Source organism: Aptenodytes patagonicus, chromosome W (genome assembly GCF_965638725.1).
Source record: "Aptenodytes patagonicus chromosome W, bAptPat1.pri.cur, whole genome shotgun sequence".
NCBI lineage: Eukaryota > Metazoa > Chordata > Aves > Sphenisciformes > Spheniscidae > Aptenodytes > Aptenodytes patagonicus.
Genome location: NC_134981.1, coordinates 34,862,233 through 34,879,219, shown reverse-complemented (window position 1 = coordinate 34,879,219; position 16,987 = coordinate 34,862,233). Strand labels below are relative to the sequence as shown.

The 16,987-nt window shown below is 37.3% G+C and overlaps 1 protein-coding gene across 1 annotated transcript in view; it reads right to left on the bottom strand.

The window, feature by feature from the left end:
* LOC143172019 (E3 ubiquitin-protein ligase RNF180-like) overlaps positions 1-16,987 on the bottom strand; it is a 95,577-nt gene that overhangs the window by 15,702 nt on the left and 62,888 nt on the right. The window contains exons 5-6 of the mRNA XM_076361234.1: positions 11,517-11,742; positions 6,583-6,708 (exon numbers count right to left, since the gene is read on the bottom strand). Of these exons, the coding sequence (XP_076217349.1) occupies positions 6,583-6,708; positions 11,517-11,742 (352 nt within the window). The remainder of the gene's footprint in view (positions 1-6,582; positions 6,709-11,516; positions 11,743-16,987) is intronic.

Below are 16,987 nucleotides of genomic sequence, written 5' to 3'. Positions count from 1 at the left end.
GGCGTCATGGTTTACATTCTCTTTTGTTCCATTTCCACCCAAATCGTTTGTCACACTGTCGTTTGGTACTTTCCCAGTCCGTTTCCCACACAGTCCACAGCTGGGGGACACAATGTGATCTCCCACACACTAGCTGTAGAATCTGTGGTTCGGTGCTCCCAGTGGTATGCCCTTTACACCTTGTGCACCTTCCCACCCAGAATTGAAAGTAACATTACCAGTTTCTTTCACAACTATTACATTTGATTACATTTGCACAAAGTCCATGCGTGATGTGTTGATCCAGGACACTGGAGGCAGGGAATTCCCATCACCTCTCAATTATTCCAAGGCTTATTGTCAAACGGCCTGCCAGTGAACAGCCAGATCATAATCTAAGGGTTTCATAGTCTAAGGGTTCATTGTCATGGCTTGAAACCTCTATTCACTGTTGTTTAGTCTCTGTTGTTGAGGAGACTGTCCGAAATCACTTGATATCATCAGGGCCGAAAGAGTTTTAGCCATGAAAGCAATAGGTGGAGGATATAGTCATCATACTTAATTCCACACTTTTCTAACAGTTCCTTAATAATACATAGTATAGATTCCTTCTGCTTCGTTAGTTGCCATCCCATTTTAAGTTTCCAGCTGCTCACCTCTACTCTGACGAGGTGATGATTCAGAATTCCAGTTCCAGCTCTTTCCTGAGACTGCTCCATCTCCCGCTGGCTGTGGCTTGTTCAGCTGGCTCCCCACCGGTGCTCTGCTCCAGCATTTTCACCCCACATTGGGCGCCATTTGTGGGGATTTAAGCAGCACAGACTCTGGCAGGCAGTAGCCAAAGACCTTTATTGCTCTTTGTAGCATCTTTTTATAGCAAGCAGAAGTGTACACACGCTACCTGCAGCTTGCAGACAGCTTATAGCCTCATGCTCGCGCACATCTATGCTCTAGCAGACTGGCCCATTCTTCCTCCTCCTTCACTCATTGCAAAATGCCTTCATCTTGTTTTCTCCTTCCAGCTGCAGCACATTCCTTTTCCTCCTTTCAGCTGCAGCATATTGCTTCCTCCGTTATCTTCTGTTTACGTGCCTTCTCGTGCCAGGTGGTACAATGTTTGCTCATTAAAATCAAACTCAGGAGATTCCCATCCCCACACATAACCTTTACTAAACATAGCTAGTTCACAGCTAATTATGAACGTAACTAATTTTACTGGTCATTGCTTAGTGGCCACAATCTATCTTTTTGCCATTCTATTTGTCATAGCTGGCAAGGATCATTCCCCACTTCCACTACATAGAAAGATACTTGCTAATTCTTGCTGGTGATGAAGACAGAAGGCATCTTTGCTTGCACATGTTCACAGATACCCATCATAACCTAAACTAGTCTCAGCAGAATCTTACACCAAGCATAAAAAAAAATAAGACCATGAGATATTTTATGCTTTAAACAGATTCTGTGATGAAAGACTACTACTTCACAAAGCTAGAAGTTCAAAGTTTACCTAGGGTGGTTTAACTAAGACAAAGTATTGTTTCCAATTGTCTTCAGAGGGCAAATAAAAATATTTACATAATCTTATTTGATAAATACATAAAAACCTTTTATGATGCCTAAGTTAAAATTGTAACAGAAGATATCATTGTCATCAAATTGTAAGATATCTCATAAGAACAGGCATACTAGAGTAGACTAAAGGTCTACCTACCCTATCATTCTTTCTCTGACAAGGTCGAACAATGAGGAATTGGTGAATTGCAAGGAAAGAACATAAGAACAGGGAAAGCATATTGCAATACTTTCCTGGTATACTCCCTCAGCCCCCAGGGACCTGCAGTTCAAGGATCTCTGCAGGCAAATGTGGTATCTTTGAGTTTAATAGATTTTACTGCATTCTTCTTCCAAGAATCTGCCATTATTTGAACCCATGCTCTGGGGTAACGATAATTTTATTTAATGTCCTCTAGTTCTTTTATTATGAGACAGTGAATAACAGCAGCCCATTCACTTCTGCCATGCCTCTCATGATTTTAATTACCTCTATTACCTTCCCTCTTAGTCATCTCTTGTTTTGGCTGAAGCATCCTAGTCTATTTACATATTCCTCATCAGGAAGTAATTTAAAACTGACATCCTTATTTATCTTCTCTGTACCCTTCCAGTTTACTACTTCCTTTTGGTATGAAAGGAAAAGAATGTAAACATTGCTGAAGATCACTCAGTATCATGACAGTCTTATGCAACTGCTTGTAAATGGCTTTCATTTTTATTATCCTGAATATTTTAGTACTGTAAGCAAATTTTATCACCTCCATTTCTAGTTACAAATATGTTGGATAGTACAAACTGTACCATAGACCCATCTAGGACCAGACTGCTAATGTCCCTCCAGTGAGAAAACTGAATCATTTATTTCTATCCTTTGTTATCTTTTAACCAGCTACTAACAGATGAGAGGACTTTCCCTCTTACCCTGAACACAGCTATGTTTTTTCAAGCATCTTCAGAAAAGAACCTTCTTAAAAGACTTTTGGAATTTGTAAGCTGCAGGGTGAAAAGTATGATACCTCTAACTCCCCTACAAGTTCAGCTGGGTCCCTCCAGTACAGCTGTGGGACCACAGCTGGGTGAGAGGTCTAAAAAGTTCTTAGCTTGTCTTACCGGCCAGTAGGAACACTTGGTTCCCTAAGCAGAACTAAAGACGCCTATCTAACATCCATTCAGGGACACATCAAGAAATATATGGGGAAAGGCTACGGTATGGGATTTTGCCATGGCTATTGTATCACAATCCTTGGTGTTGCATAATTATAGCTACCAATATTCCTGGCACAGCAGTCTTATAATATCGCGGTTAAACAGAAACAAGCAATCCTGATGACACATACAGATTAGCTAGAATTTGATTCCCTTCAATGCACTGATGAACCAATAGAGATGACTGAGCAGCCATAATTTCTGAGAGGTATATCACTCTCCTACATAGGCTAGCTCTGGATGCAGTCTTCAGGATTGGGAAAAGGCTATGAAATATCTTTTCCAATGGGACTGTGGCTCTGAAGTCTCTAAAGAACAGCCTTTGCAAAACAGCTCAAAAGATAAACAAGGCTATTGATACACAACTTTTTGTACTAACGCCATTGGGAAAACAGCAGGGATAGAAAGTGGCAGTGCTAGCAGGGCTGAAGCTTAAGACATCTCAAAGACTGACCTTTGTACCTTAAAGTTCCCCTTCCCTTTTATTTTGTTTTTCTTTCAGATTCACTTCTGCTTGTTGAGGTGCAGAAGTGAAGGCTTGGTGAATATCTCAGATTTATGCAAAAGCTTTTGAAATAACCCTTTTAGGCACAGTGCACTAACTGTCTCAGTCTGGTTTTTGAATTCCTGCACTTGGCTACACCAAAGTCACTGTCAAATGAAGTATTGTATTCTCAATTTAAATGATCTTTATCACTTCTTTTAATCCACATTTCTGGTATCAAATTGCTTTTGGAGACTTACCCTTTGTGAACTTTCTGTGATTGTACAGTGTTTATAGAATGCAACTCCAATTTAATGGCATGCAAAGGCTACACTCATGATGTTATTAAACTATAAATATTAGATAACAGGATCCAATCAAGCATATTTGCTATTTAACTATCCTATCTAAACTACACTATTTATTTATTTTTAAATCTAAGGAAACCGTTATTTGAGATGTTATTTTTATTGTGCAATTATATTTTTTAAAAGTTACCAATACTCAAAACAATAACTAATGTAACATCTTTGTTTATCTCATATAAAACAAAAGACATTTTAGAGGAATATTTTAAATTAGCTTGTTAACTTTCACATATATTAAAAATCTGAAAGGTAAAAGAAGGTTGGCTTTCATTCTTGAATAGCATTTCTGTTTTATCATTAACCTATCCTTGACCAAATAGAGTATACCATATACAGAGCAATGGCATATGTAATGTTTATGGAACAAATGGGAATTCTGTTACTGATTTTAATTGGAAAAAAATACAGTGTGGTATAAGGATAAACTACTCTGGAGCAATTTTCATCAGCTGAAAGCACAGAAGTGCTACAGTGCTGAAGTCTTTTGTATAAAAACAGAAGCTATGGCAGTTTTGAGCTTTTTTTAGTTAGAAGATAATTCTACATTCCTCGTGGAAATTCTCATATGAAAGAAGACTCATGTATTGATTAGAAAATTTGTTTGGCTCAGTGAATCAGTTCAGGATAAAAAGTAAGGAAAAAGAAAAGATGCTTGATTTTATCCAGCAGTCCTGCAATGTTCAGAAAGTCTAAATTAGTTCAAACTGATAAATCTTTTATATAATCTAAGCTTCTCAACAGCCATCTTTCTCTCCTTGCATCCCAATCTAATTCTGAGGTCTGATTTTATCAGGTCTAGCATCTCTAATGAGTGGTTTACATGTTTGAAGTTTACCATTTTTGTGTCTGGAGTATTAAAACAATATTCTGGAAGAGGTTTTGTCATATGGAAAACTTGAATCACATGAAGTTTGAAAGTAGCTGCCAGATTCTTGGTGACCACTGCACTTGCTGGATATGAACTAGACAAAAGAGCACATGCATTTCTAACAGAGCCACAGAATTTCTTCTTTGACAATGCAGTACTGTCTTATAAAGAGGCAGTTATTCTCACATTCAAAAACTGCATGTTTTCATCACTTTCTAAGCACTGTAATCATACCCCCTTTCACTCCAGTCACTCCACTCATGTCACCCACTCTCTTCTTCTTCCCATTCTTTATATTTTGCCTTCTGCAACTCTAACGTCTTATTAGGCTGTTACCTTCCTAATTAAACAAAAATTAATCTAAGCAGCCTCTTTTCCCCTACTTCTCTCAGTGATATTAGGGTTTACATTTGCGAGGGCATCTATTACGGTGTCAGAAGTCTTTTGCTGCCAGTATGCTCAGCCTTCTATGCCTGTAAAGTCCCTGGGAGCCTCCTGAGGCAGGGAACATAAGCAAAGTTAAGAATACCAAATATGGAACTTTAGATGGTGCCAAACACAATTTAGATGCAAGCCCAAAAAAGCAATCCAGGAAGAAAATATTATACACTTGCATTTTGAACCAACACAAACTCTGCAGTAGCTTTTATTCAAACAAAAAGTCAGAGGAAAGAGACATGGCAGTGACACTTGTATTTAAGAAGGCAAAGACAAAGTTTCAGACTATGTGATTCAGGTTTCCTGTTAACTAGCTCTAATGATGTTCCCATTCAGTGTGGGACTTTTAGGCTATCCTTTGGAGACATGTAAGTCCAGCATTCTGAATTACCTTTGTGGAATAACATGCCCAATTTTCAGGTAGCACAATACTGAAGCTGTATGCCCTCTCCAGATCTTCCTTTTGTTTTTAATTATTTATGTTTTGTACAAAGCTCAGCATGGTAGTTTTTCACATTTATGAAAGACATAATTCATATGACATTATGGCACATATATGAACTATGTCACATACATAATGTAATGGATTATAATAAAACAATAAGCTCAGCATGAACATCCAAACTACATTAACAGCTGTTAGAGAAAGGAAATACTCATTTTTGTTTTTCCTGCCAATAGCTTCCCCTCTGAGTAATACCAAAGATGTTCTACCAGTCCTCAAACTTCTCAAGTCTGCTCATTTTTGATAGCTACGAGCATTTCTTGTTATTTTCAGTATCAAATCATAACCTTGTGTGACACAGTTTTATAAGTGGAGGACCAGAATTTATCAAATTTAACCTGTAGAAAGGCCTGGATAGACTCACAAAAGGAATATAAAAAGGATGTCCTGTTTTATTTTTTTCACATACTTTTAGAAGCAATCTATATTGTTCTTATAAACAGGAAAAATATATCTGCTAGCAAGACTCAGCACTACAGAAAGCAACTATATAAATAAACATAGTTGAGGCCTGGTAAAGAAAGGCCGTTAGCTGAAAACAGGGAAACATGGGTAAACAGTGAATCACACATTTCAGTGCTCTAACTTAAATGTTTTTCAGTTAATAACCATGGAAATGTTTAAGTGTTAAAGTAGCAACAAGAGGACTAAGCTTTCTTCATATAACAAACAGAAAATAAAGCTAAACCCCCCCACCCCTTTACTCCATTTCATATGTATAGAACAAGCAATACAGAATAATATATATGATATTATTCCAACTTTTTTTTATATGACTTCTTTCCTAAAAGACTGATTCTGATTTTTTGGGGGGAGAGGTCTTTATTGACCACACTCAGTACTGGTAACTTTTTTTCCAGAGTCACTTTCTTTATTCCACTATGCAGACACAATTTTTTCCAAACAGGAAACTACATACAATTATCCTGGTAATGTGCACAAAATTAAAGATTTAAGAATAAATAAAAAGGTACACACACAAATTGTCTTTTTACAATTTGCAGTTTATCTTTAGATTCAAAGCACTGTGTATGAGTCACATGAGGAGAATTTAACACAGCTCTACTTTAATAATCATCCATCTCTGATTTCCTATGGCATGGATTAGCTAGAAACTTATTTTCAAATACTGTATTCATGACTTGAGTGAAGTTTAGGGAAAAATTAAAAAACTTACCTTCAATAACTCTGAAGGCTTTCTTGCAGCTTGGTAGAGGACATTTTGCAGAATTTGATTTTTGAAAACTTTCTTTTAACTTCAAATATTCCGTAGGGAAAAAAGATTTGGTAGAGTTGTTTAATTCTACAACAATTAATGGAAAAGAATGTATACATCAATGCTGTAAATATAGCAATAATTTGCATACATTTATACTACAAAATAAAAATGCCTTATCTACTGTGTAATCCTTTTTCTGATTATAACATCTCTTAAAGTGTTTTAAAATCACATAAACCCAAACATTTCCAGATATAGCAAGAACAAGTCTTAAACACACTGTTTTGATTCTATTCCTCTGAACTAAAGCATTTAGGAAAGATGATGTCAAATTCTAGCAAAATGAAGTACGTAATAAATCAGGCTATTTAACTTACAAAACTATGATGACGTCTATGAATGAAAATGACATCTATCAAACTGACTGTGGTATTAATTCTCAGTTCACATTGGTTTTTGTTTTAACACCATCATTCAGTAACAGCCAGTAATGCAAGGAGAGGGGAAAAGTCTGAAAAAAATTTTGGAGATTTTTTTAATGCTGTGGATTAACAGGAATTAAGAACACATTTGTAGAATGATTAATGATACATTGCAAGAGTTGACTTAACTTATTAATCTCAACAAATCATTAGCTCCTCAGGATATAATTTGGGGGAATATCTACACGGACTGCAACTCAAAACTGTCAAAATTAACCTAACCATAGCAATACAACAATGGAAAACAGCTTAAAAATAACCGTATTTTCCTACTACAGAAAAGAAGTGATCTGCTGATAACAGAGTTGCCAAGCTAGTAATTAACAGGGAAAACTTCAACCCCCCTAATTTTAGCCCTTCAAACCACCATGGCTCCAGATAAATATTAATAATAGCAGCTGCTACCACAATTCCTTCTGTACCTTAAAAGAAAGAAAAGGCCCTTCACAGATCTTTGAAAAGGCTTATGTATTATTACTTTACCTGGTTCATTGCAATTTTACATACTTTTTCAATAATCAATATTTTATGAAAGGGACAAATCTTTTTCTCTGGCAAATTTGAGAAAGCTAAGCTTTTTGTGAGCAGGTTCCAGAAAGAAGAAAAAATTCCAAATGCCCTTTGGTTGCAGTAGCTCTTTCTATGTAAGAGGAAGGCGACAGCAGATTTGAAGTAAAAAATATGCTGGTCTTATTCTAAAAATTATCCTGTATTTCACCATGTCAGAACGCAGGTGGAACGAGGCTATACAACATATGCAGAGTACAAAAATCCCCAAATCCTTCTATCTCATTATGTGAGAACAGTGCTACTACACCTATAAACCTCTGTCAGTGAAGGTAAAGAAGCCATTTTTTCTCCTAAATGTAAAAGGAACAAGCTGTGTATTTTTCACTAGCGGTTTTTAATTTTTATATGAGCTTTATATGCTACTGAACATATTTGGGTTAAGTACTATTCGGATTCAGAGAAACAGCCTCTGATGAGACTCTGCTTGCCACTCACATCAACTGAAGAGAATATTTTAGTTTCCTTCTAGAGGCCATAAAAATTGACTCAGTTCTTTCAATGTTATTGTCCAAATTTAAACACTGAAACCTCTGGTGAGGCATCAAATTCCTGTTATTCAGAAAAGGTGGTGGTGACAACTCTCACTGGTTTATAGAAGGTTGCTTGGTTAGGCTTTTAATGAAAGAACCTTTCAGGCTGGCCAGACCACCTATCTTTCTGTATGTGACCCTTTCCCTGCCACGTGCCTGGCCCTCTCATGCACAAACAGTACATTGAATCTGTGTTTCTCCGAAGTGGTAGATTTATTGTACATGAGTGTCAGATCTGGCCCTTCTTGGAAACATTTAACATAAATGAAACTTTATATGAATGGAAGTGTACAAACCACTCCTTGGCTCATTCTTTCCCCTGTTATGAGAGGCATTTAAAAGACAGAATTACTTGAAGTGGGTTGCTGTTCAAAATCTGTTGTCTTAGGTGTACCCTGGGCACTCTATCATCTGACCAGATATGAGTTTATCCTGATGGGAGAAGGGCTTTTAAGAAAGCCTTTAAGAAAGATGGGAATGCACGGCGGACACCATCAGAGCAACATATCTGGACTGGAACTCACTCTCAAGGGAATCAGTGGAAGAGGCTCACTTGAAGGGGGCAACAGGCCAGAGGAAGTATCCTCGTGGGTCACATCTGGCTTCCTAGCTCTGGATTAAGCACTCTTTTTCTTCATAATCGGTGGATAATTGACCTGTTAGCCTTCATCTTTTTTTGATGTGTTACATGCATCCTTCTGTTGCAGTTATGTTCAGTTTGCAAAACTGTACAAGCTAAAAAGTAAACTTCTGAATATATCCTTAAATGGGGGTTTTTTGAGATATCCTTGTAAAATAAAATGCAGTTATACAAAAGGAAAGCTGCAGAAAGTATCCAGAATAAATTAGTGAGGGAAATAAGACATCCAGGCTGTAGGATTAGAGAAATATGTAAAGAATGCTAGCAATTCTGCTTCGTTGGCTGCACAAACCTATAACAGCAGTGACTTTAGCATAACTTTTAAAAGGCTTAATAAATCTTCTGAGTAAAAAAAAATATTTACTACCCTTTACATTGGTCTGGCACCATCCATCTTCCCTAATGTGTTGATTTTATTAATTTCTCTAAGGATATGATATCATCATCAATATTTCTTGGTTGATTTAAAAGCTGCTCAATACATTATGCACTGGGAAATTACAAAATATTTTTCTTAATTTATGTATAATAAAACAAAGTTAATTTAGTGTATCTATTTTCAAATATATTGCTAAGTCAAGCATATATTGCTATATATTGAATAGCAATATAGAAATAGCTGCTGTAAGGCCATATGGATTTATCTCATCTGAAGTTGTTTATACTAAACACATCTCATATACTGTTATGGCTCTCTATTTACAGTAGACTCTCTGTTTACATATTTATGACACTGTATTTACACTTTAGCCACACAAATCCATTTCCTCAATAAAACTACATACCTTTTAATATTTTCACAGTTAGTGTTAGGTTGGAAGGGACTTCTTGAGATCAACTAGTCCAACCCCCCTGTTCAAGCAGGGTCAGCTACAGCAGTTTGTCCAGAACCATGTCCAGTCACGTTTTGAATATCTCCACAGATGGAGACTCCCCAACCTTTCTGGGCAACCTGTTCCAGTCCTCTGGTACCCTCACAGTGAAAAACTGTTTTCTTGTGTTCTGATGGAATTTCATGTGTTTCAATTTGTGCCCATTGCCTCTTGTCCTGTCAGTGGGCACCACTGAGAAGAGTCTGGCTCCCTCTTCTTCATTCCTTCCCATCAGGTATTTGTACACATTGTACATTAAGTACGCAAAGGCTAAAAATAATCCTGGTAATCTTTCACTTAAATGACAGTACTTTAAAGGTGTTGAAAAGGTTTGCAAATACATTTTAGCAAGCATCCATATTCTCTCTTTGTGCTCTCCCAGTAATATTTTACTGCAGCAACTCTGTTAAATAGCTTTTCCTTGTTTAAATAGCCCTACAACAACTATAAGCAATTCTCTCTTGGTGAAACGCACTTCATCTGTACATCAAATCCAAAGGAGCATCAAACATTAAGCAAATGAAATGAGAACAGATTGAAGCCTCTATACACCAGCCAGACAGGATGCTAAGAGTGTTCAGCCTTCAGCTTTCCGTCCATTTTCTCTGCTGCAGTGCTGACATAGTTAGTCCCTGTCCCTGGTCACCAACAACTTCCCATTGAACCATCCTGGGGCAACTAGTTTGTCTGAAAAATGCCTCCTTCCCACCCAAATGAGTTCTTATTTAGCCCAGTCAGTACTTCAAACTGGTCTGCCATCAAATTATATAAAGTTGTACTTGTGCATTGGAAAAGTCTGCGCACAACCAGAAATAGAAGCTGAGCGGCTCTGATGATCAATGTGAAATCATACTTTAATCTGCATCCCCAGCCTGTCACTGCACTCTCTCAGTTTAAACAGGATGGCTGCATGATCTCTGCAGCATGCAAAAATAAACAAGCATTCTTGCATGGCTGTCATTTTCATTATTTTGTGACCTGTCTATGCACAGTTTTAAGTGCTATAAAGGGTCTAGCTCCAGATATCACAGTGGAATTTTATCCATGGTGCTTGAATTTACCTTTTTAAGATCCAGGCATAAAAGACTGACTCATGCTGCTCCAGGTATTCCATCTACAGCACTACTTACCCTCTCTTATCCCTGTACCCTTTCTGACATCAAACACCACTTACCCACCATGTTTTCCTACTGCTAAAAGTCAGGAACACTAGAGATGAGGGTGTAAGAGGCCAGGAAGGGAGAATTTTAAAACAAGATTAGTTAGGAGAATTCTATAGTTCTGCCAGCCTTTATTTTCACTTGTAGCTAAATTAAAGTCATAAAACCAAGAAAAGAGCATATTTTTTTTGTCATTAAGTTAGCAATTTTTAAAATGCTTTTCTGGCAAGATATTTTGAGAAAATGTTTATAATGTTTAGAGTTTGTGATTATTTAGCAAGAGGAAACCAAAAAGAAATGCAAAATATCAGAACCTCACTTAAAAAATCAAAAAGTTTAAAAATATGCATCCAGAATAGTTTCTTGCCACTTAAGAAAGCCTGCATGGAATAGTCTTAGGAAGAGTTAAAGGCAAAGAAAACCTCACAATGGATAACATGGCCAAATTTTGCTCTGCATGGATTTTGGATGTACTCCATTGCATATTATTATTTCTTTGGACAAGAGACTATTTTTATGACTATATTTGGTTAGCAGGGTTTTACTATCCTTTTAACTACATATTTATTCAGACCAGAAATACAGGAAGGAAAAGCTACAAATATTTTTCTGTATTGTAAAAACTTTCATTTTTATACCTGTTTGGAAAAAGACTCTGGCAATTATAGTTCGACACAGTGGACATGGAGTGCTGGCTGGATTGTCTTTGGCAAGCATCCTTAAGCAAGGTTCACAAAAGATGTGGTGGCATGGATAGCACATGTAAGGATTGAAATAAACATCCAGGCACACTACACAGAGATAGCTTGCTTTACCTCCTCTGAGTTCATGCTCATCGTCTGTATGCAGGTTATCATTTGCAGTCTGCAAGAAGAAAAAGAAAACATATCTTCACAGCTCAGCTCATAACTATTTTGGATAAACCAATTGGCAGGAAGGTGACTTTAAATAATGCTTAAGAAGTCAGTACACACAGGTGATATCCTTAATTTTTAATACAGGTTACTTTTAATGAGATGATGAAACATACTGATAAGACAGGAGTGTCACAACAAGCATTCTGTGGGAAAGGAGAACAAAAATCATATGAGACAGTAAAAGAAGGAAATAACAAAACCAAAAAGGCTGACTAAAACTGTACTATGGTCAGATTTCTTCTTTTAAAACAAATTTTAACAATTTATTTGTAACTTTATTACCAAAATAACTGGCTACTTTCCCAAGAAAGGCAAAACAAACCAAAAATCCCCAAAAATAACCTGTGGATTGTTCTGCCTTTGAAAGGTAATTTATGAAGGGCATGTTTCAGCAAGAATAATGATGCACAGTTTGAAACAAGCCACAACTTTATTACTACAATGCAGAATCTAAACCTTAATGTAGAAAGTCTAGGAACCCCTAACATTTTTGGCAAGTGCTTGTTTTTGCCAGCACATATGCTCCAAATTTCCATGCATTGATATATTTGTAGGGAGATGTAGTTGGACTTCCCATATGGTGTATATGCCATATGAGCGTAAGAACTTGTGTATATTGCCAGGTTCCTGCTTTGCTCTTGTAAGATGACTAAACCTTTCCATGTAATCTGAAGATTTTATACTAATGGCATCAGGGTTTTTGGCTTAAGGAAAAAAAATTTATTTTTCATCTCTATGGGAGCCACACAAGAGATGCTGACTTTGCTCTAGCTCCTCTACCCATACTCTCTTTCACAGCTAACAGAACCCAACATAGCCCAATATCTGAGACCCACCAAGAAAGAGCCAAGACAGAGGAGGGTGTCAGACACTGCTGAGTGTCAAATCTCCTCTCTCATGCCCCTTGTTCTAAACTCCCAGCCTTAGCATTACACTTTCCAGAATACCAGGTGCCAAGAGGGCTTATAAAGTCTGGCCTGCTGTGACACCAATGCATGGAGACAGCTCGGGTTTAGCACTGTGTTCAAACGTAAGCTCTTGTGCAACCCTGAGCATCGATACCTGTGTGGCTCTTGTAGCACTTACCTTAGCACTTATTACTCCAGCTTGATTTTCTCCATGCCAGATTTGAGATGGATCCAGAAAACTTCAGTGTGTACTGAAATTTACTGCAGAGGCAACTAGGGTGTACTGACATGCAGCTAGTGTAGGCCTGTCTGGGACTAGCTTCTAAAGCTTCTATAGAAGCTAGTCCCAGCCAGTAATAGCTGGGACTATTACTTCTAGCTCCATGCTGTAAGAAAGAGTGTTAGAGCAGCACTGGGTTACAACTAATCAGTAATACTGTTTAACCCAGACGGTCTCTACACTTACAGCACAGACAACCTGCGCCAGAACAGAATGGCAAAAGGTAATTGAGAGTTGACTACAGCTAGGTAATTTTAGAATGAAGGAAGACTCATAACATGGTTTCTTTGACAAAAATTGGAAAATAATTTGGCACAGAAATTGAGGAAAGTAGTCTGAACTTAATACATGACAGAGATGACTTCAGCAGAAATTAGGAAACACTAATACATTGTGACAATAACACCCCCCCAACTCAGCCATATAAGGACAAAATCATAATTAAAAGCTAGCACAAAACCAAAAGATGGAGGGTGGGGAAGCAAGCTTTTGCTGACTGGTTTTGATAAGCATTGATCAGAAAGGAAATATATAATGTGTATAGAGGAGCTGCCTGTCTCATTGGCTGCAAGTTAAACATCTTGCATGAGCCAATTAAGCAAATGAAGGAGCTAGAGGCAAAATGGCTGAGTACTCAAGGGTAATGGTTGGTTCTGAGGTAGGTTTGTAATCAGGGTAAGATGAACAGACAGAAGAATCTGAGAGTCAAATGCAATTAGAAAGCAGATCAAAATTATTCTAATGTACAAACTAGACTCTAGTTAAGATTAATTTGCTTAGTGGATCAGAGGAAGAGCTGTCTTTTCTACAGCTTTGTGCCCCTTCTCAAAAGACCTATCTATGCGCACTGCATCATTTAGTACCGCAAAGCTAAAATCAGAGCAACTTCCTTATGCAAGAAGCTAATGCAAAATAATTTAAACAGGCATTATTTTTCGTTTGCAATTAAGCAGTGCCTAAATGTTCCAACTAGAGCCAGAGCTTCGGTGTTTGAGAGCTTTACAAGCATAAAACAGAATGTAGTTCTTGTAGAATTATAGTACAGACAAAATTGTAGACATCAAGGGCAGTGATGGGCATAAAAGATTGCCAAATACTAACAGGAAAACCTTGAAAGCAAAACAATACTATTACTCTTAAGAAATGAAAGAAAGGTAAGAGCCATCAAAAGTTTCCATCTTCCCAAGTCAATTGGGAACTGCTAATACTGACTGTATCACCTGACTGTAATCACTGATATTTCACTGGGTGGATGGCAGAAGGATGTTAACAAAAAAAAAAGAGAGGAACAAAGGATCAACTTCTGCTTGAAAAGCCTATAAAGAATGTTAACTAACATAAGGAGTCTAACACAGTTTGGCTGGACTACATGAAAGTATTTGATTCAGTCCCACATTCAGAGAGAACACATGCACAAATGAATAACATGATATTTAATGTAAGATTTACCTGTAAGCACGTGAAAGACCTAGAACTAGTGGATGCAGACACTAACAAGAAAAGATTCTACATGTATGCTCCCAGTAAAAGGAGGTTCAGAGTAAAATCTGGGAGTATGATCAGAACAGTGATAAAACTAAATAAAACACACATAACACTTGAAGATGCCAAACTATGAAAAAACCTTGCAAAAACCTTCATTTTAAACTGATCAATTTAGAATGCTTTGTAAGCTCAAAAATGTCCACAGTTAATGGGAATGATGACTGAGAAAAAAATCAGTTCTATACTTCACAAGATTATCTTTCAAAGATAACTGCCTGAAATAAAACTTGGAAAAAATACATAAAACTGTACTTCATAGAAATATTAACCCATCAAAGATTAATGATCAAAGGTAGAATTTTTTAAAAGGCCTTGAAGTTAAGTAAACATTAGAGAATGTTTTCCATATATTTTCCTTTTTAAACAGAAGAATTAAAGCCTAAAGATACCTGTGTATGCTTTGTCAATGCAAACACAACTCCAAGTTAATCAGTAGTTGACTTATTATTAGTGCATAATAATTGTGCCAATAAATTGTCCTGAAATGATAGCAGAAGAATATAAATGCCTCATAGGGCTACATTCTCTAATTCTTCTACTAACCAAGAGTTGAAACAGAAGAATGCCATGGACTCTTCTTTCCCATCTAAATGAAATTAGTGTGAAAGCAGAATCATGGATAAGCCATTCAGCATGGACATGCCATTTTCAGGGGAGTGCTTTGCAGTGTTGTGGTACTAAGAATGAGAAATAATCTGTATATTCTGGGATGGGATGTGCTAAGCAGCATAGTGCTATGCAGCATGGAGGACTAGAGGAACACTTAGCAGTGTGAGGTGCTGGCCTGAGTAGTAATGTGCACTGTGAAATGGCTGGGCATTAAATAGCACAAGAGGGTGCAGAAAATTGTGTAAGAGTGATAGAGAGCCCTGTGGAACAGAGACTGGGAAAGCAAGACGGATGCATTATTAGTGTGTGGCCCACCAAATACATCCAAAAGTTCCCTTAAAATGAGAAATGTTCTTGATCCTTGCCATAAAACTGTGGAGATCCCATTCCAGACTGCACTTGTAATATAACAGTGATTACATGCTCCACTGGACAATGATAATCTTTTTCAATAATTCTTTACTGACATATGTGGTGATCAGAATACATATTCTGTTAGATGTTACGTAGGCTGGTTGGGAGGGGAAAAATCTCTTTCTGTCCTTGTACGCTTAATGTAAAGGTGGATAAAACTGTAGTCTCTTTGCAGAGGCAACTCCTTCACTGCTCTCTTACATGAACAGTGCCTCAAAAGGGGAGCAGTGGTGTGGGAGGCTCAAGAATACATAAAGCCACATTTTCACCCTTACAAACCAGGAGGAAGATCTGATTTGCTGCACATTCGCATACCTCACATTTTGAAAGAGAGCAGTATACATATTCTCCTTTGTTCTCTTGGAAGCTTCCTCCTGGTAGTCTGTTCCACGTTATTCGTAAGCTGGACATAAATAAATCTACAATGATTTGCAGCTCTAAAATAGACTTTAAGCCTTCAGTTATATTATATAATCAGAACCACACACCCCAGGTCAGAAAAAGTTTGAAAGAATGAATATAGATCCTATTTTGTACAGAAATGGATCAAGAAGAAATAAATACTTCTTGGTTGCTGCTGGAAAAAAAAAATCAGTGGTTTTAGCCTGATTTCCTACAGAAATGCAGTTTATGAGAGTGCCATGTCTATCCATCTGTCAGGTGGTCCCACAACAGCTTTTGAATCCATTAGTCAATTATAACCAAATCTGACAGAAGGGTTGAGACCTCAGGTATATTGGCTTCCTGAAAATTTCATAAAAAATGACAGCTAGATTGAGTAGAGAGACTGAAATGAGTGCCATCACTATGGGAAAGTCTGCAGGTGCTTTGTTGCTTTGAACAGAATTTATCTAGCCTAATTTCTGCAGACTAAATTGGTGACTTTTTATGGAGTTTCAAAAGCAAACTCAGAAAACAAACTCAAGTCCAATTTTAAAATGTAGGAACAACCCTATCAAAAATCTTTACTAGCTAAATTAGCAGAAGTTCTTCCAAATCAGGCCATTGGGGTTTGTATGTCTTTGAGCACTCTGTTTTGGTTGACTGGTATAATGAATACAAAAGGGCATCTTTTCAGGCTTCTGGCAAACCTAAGCTTGAAACATATAAATCATAATAGGGCAGAGGTGCCAATGCCCATGGCTTAATTATCTGTACAAATCAATAATTCACTCTGAACTACCTGCACTCTAAATTTCTCCCCATACAATGTTTCAGAAAAATCCAAAGGCAAGCCAAAAACTTCAAAGCAGAGCAAAGCAGCCTAAGCAGCTCTCTGGAGCTGCCTACTGCCAGGAGCCACATCCTCCCTTCAGACCCTCTCTGCTGCATTTGTGTTGGATAAATTGCTCAAGGGGAAACAACAGAAGGACATTTTCTTCAGAGAGAACTTTTGTTTAAAGCTAACAGTGGTTTGGGTTTTTTTTTTTTATTTT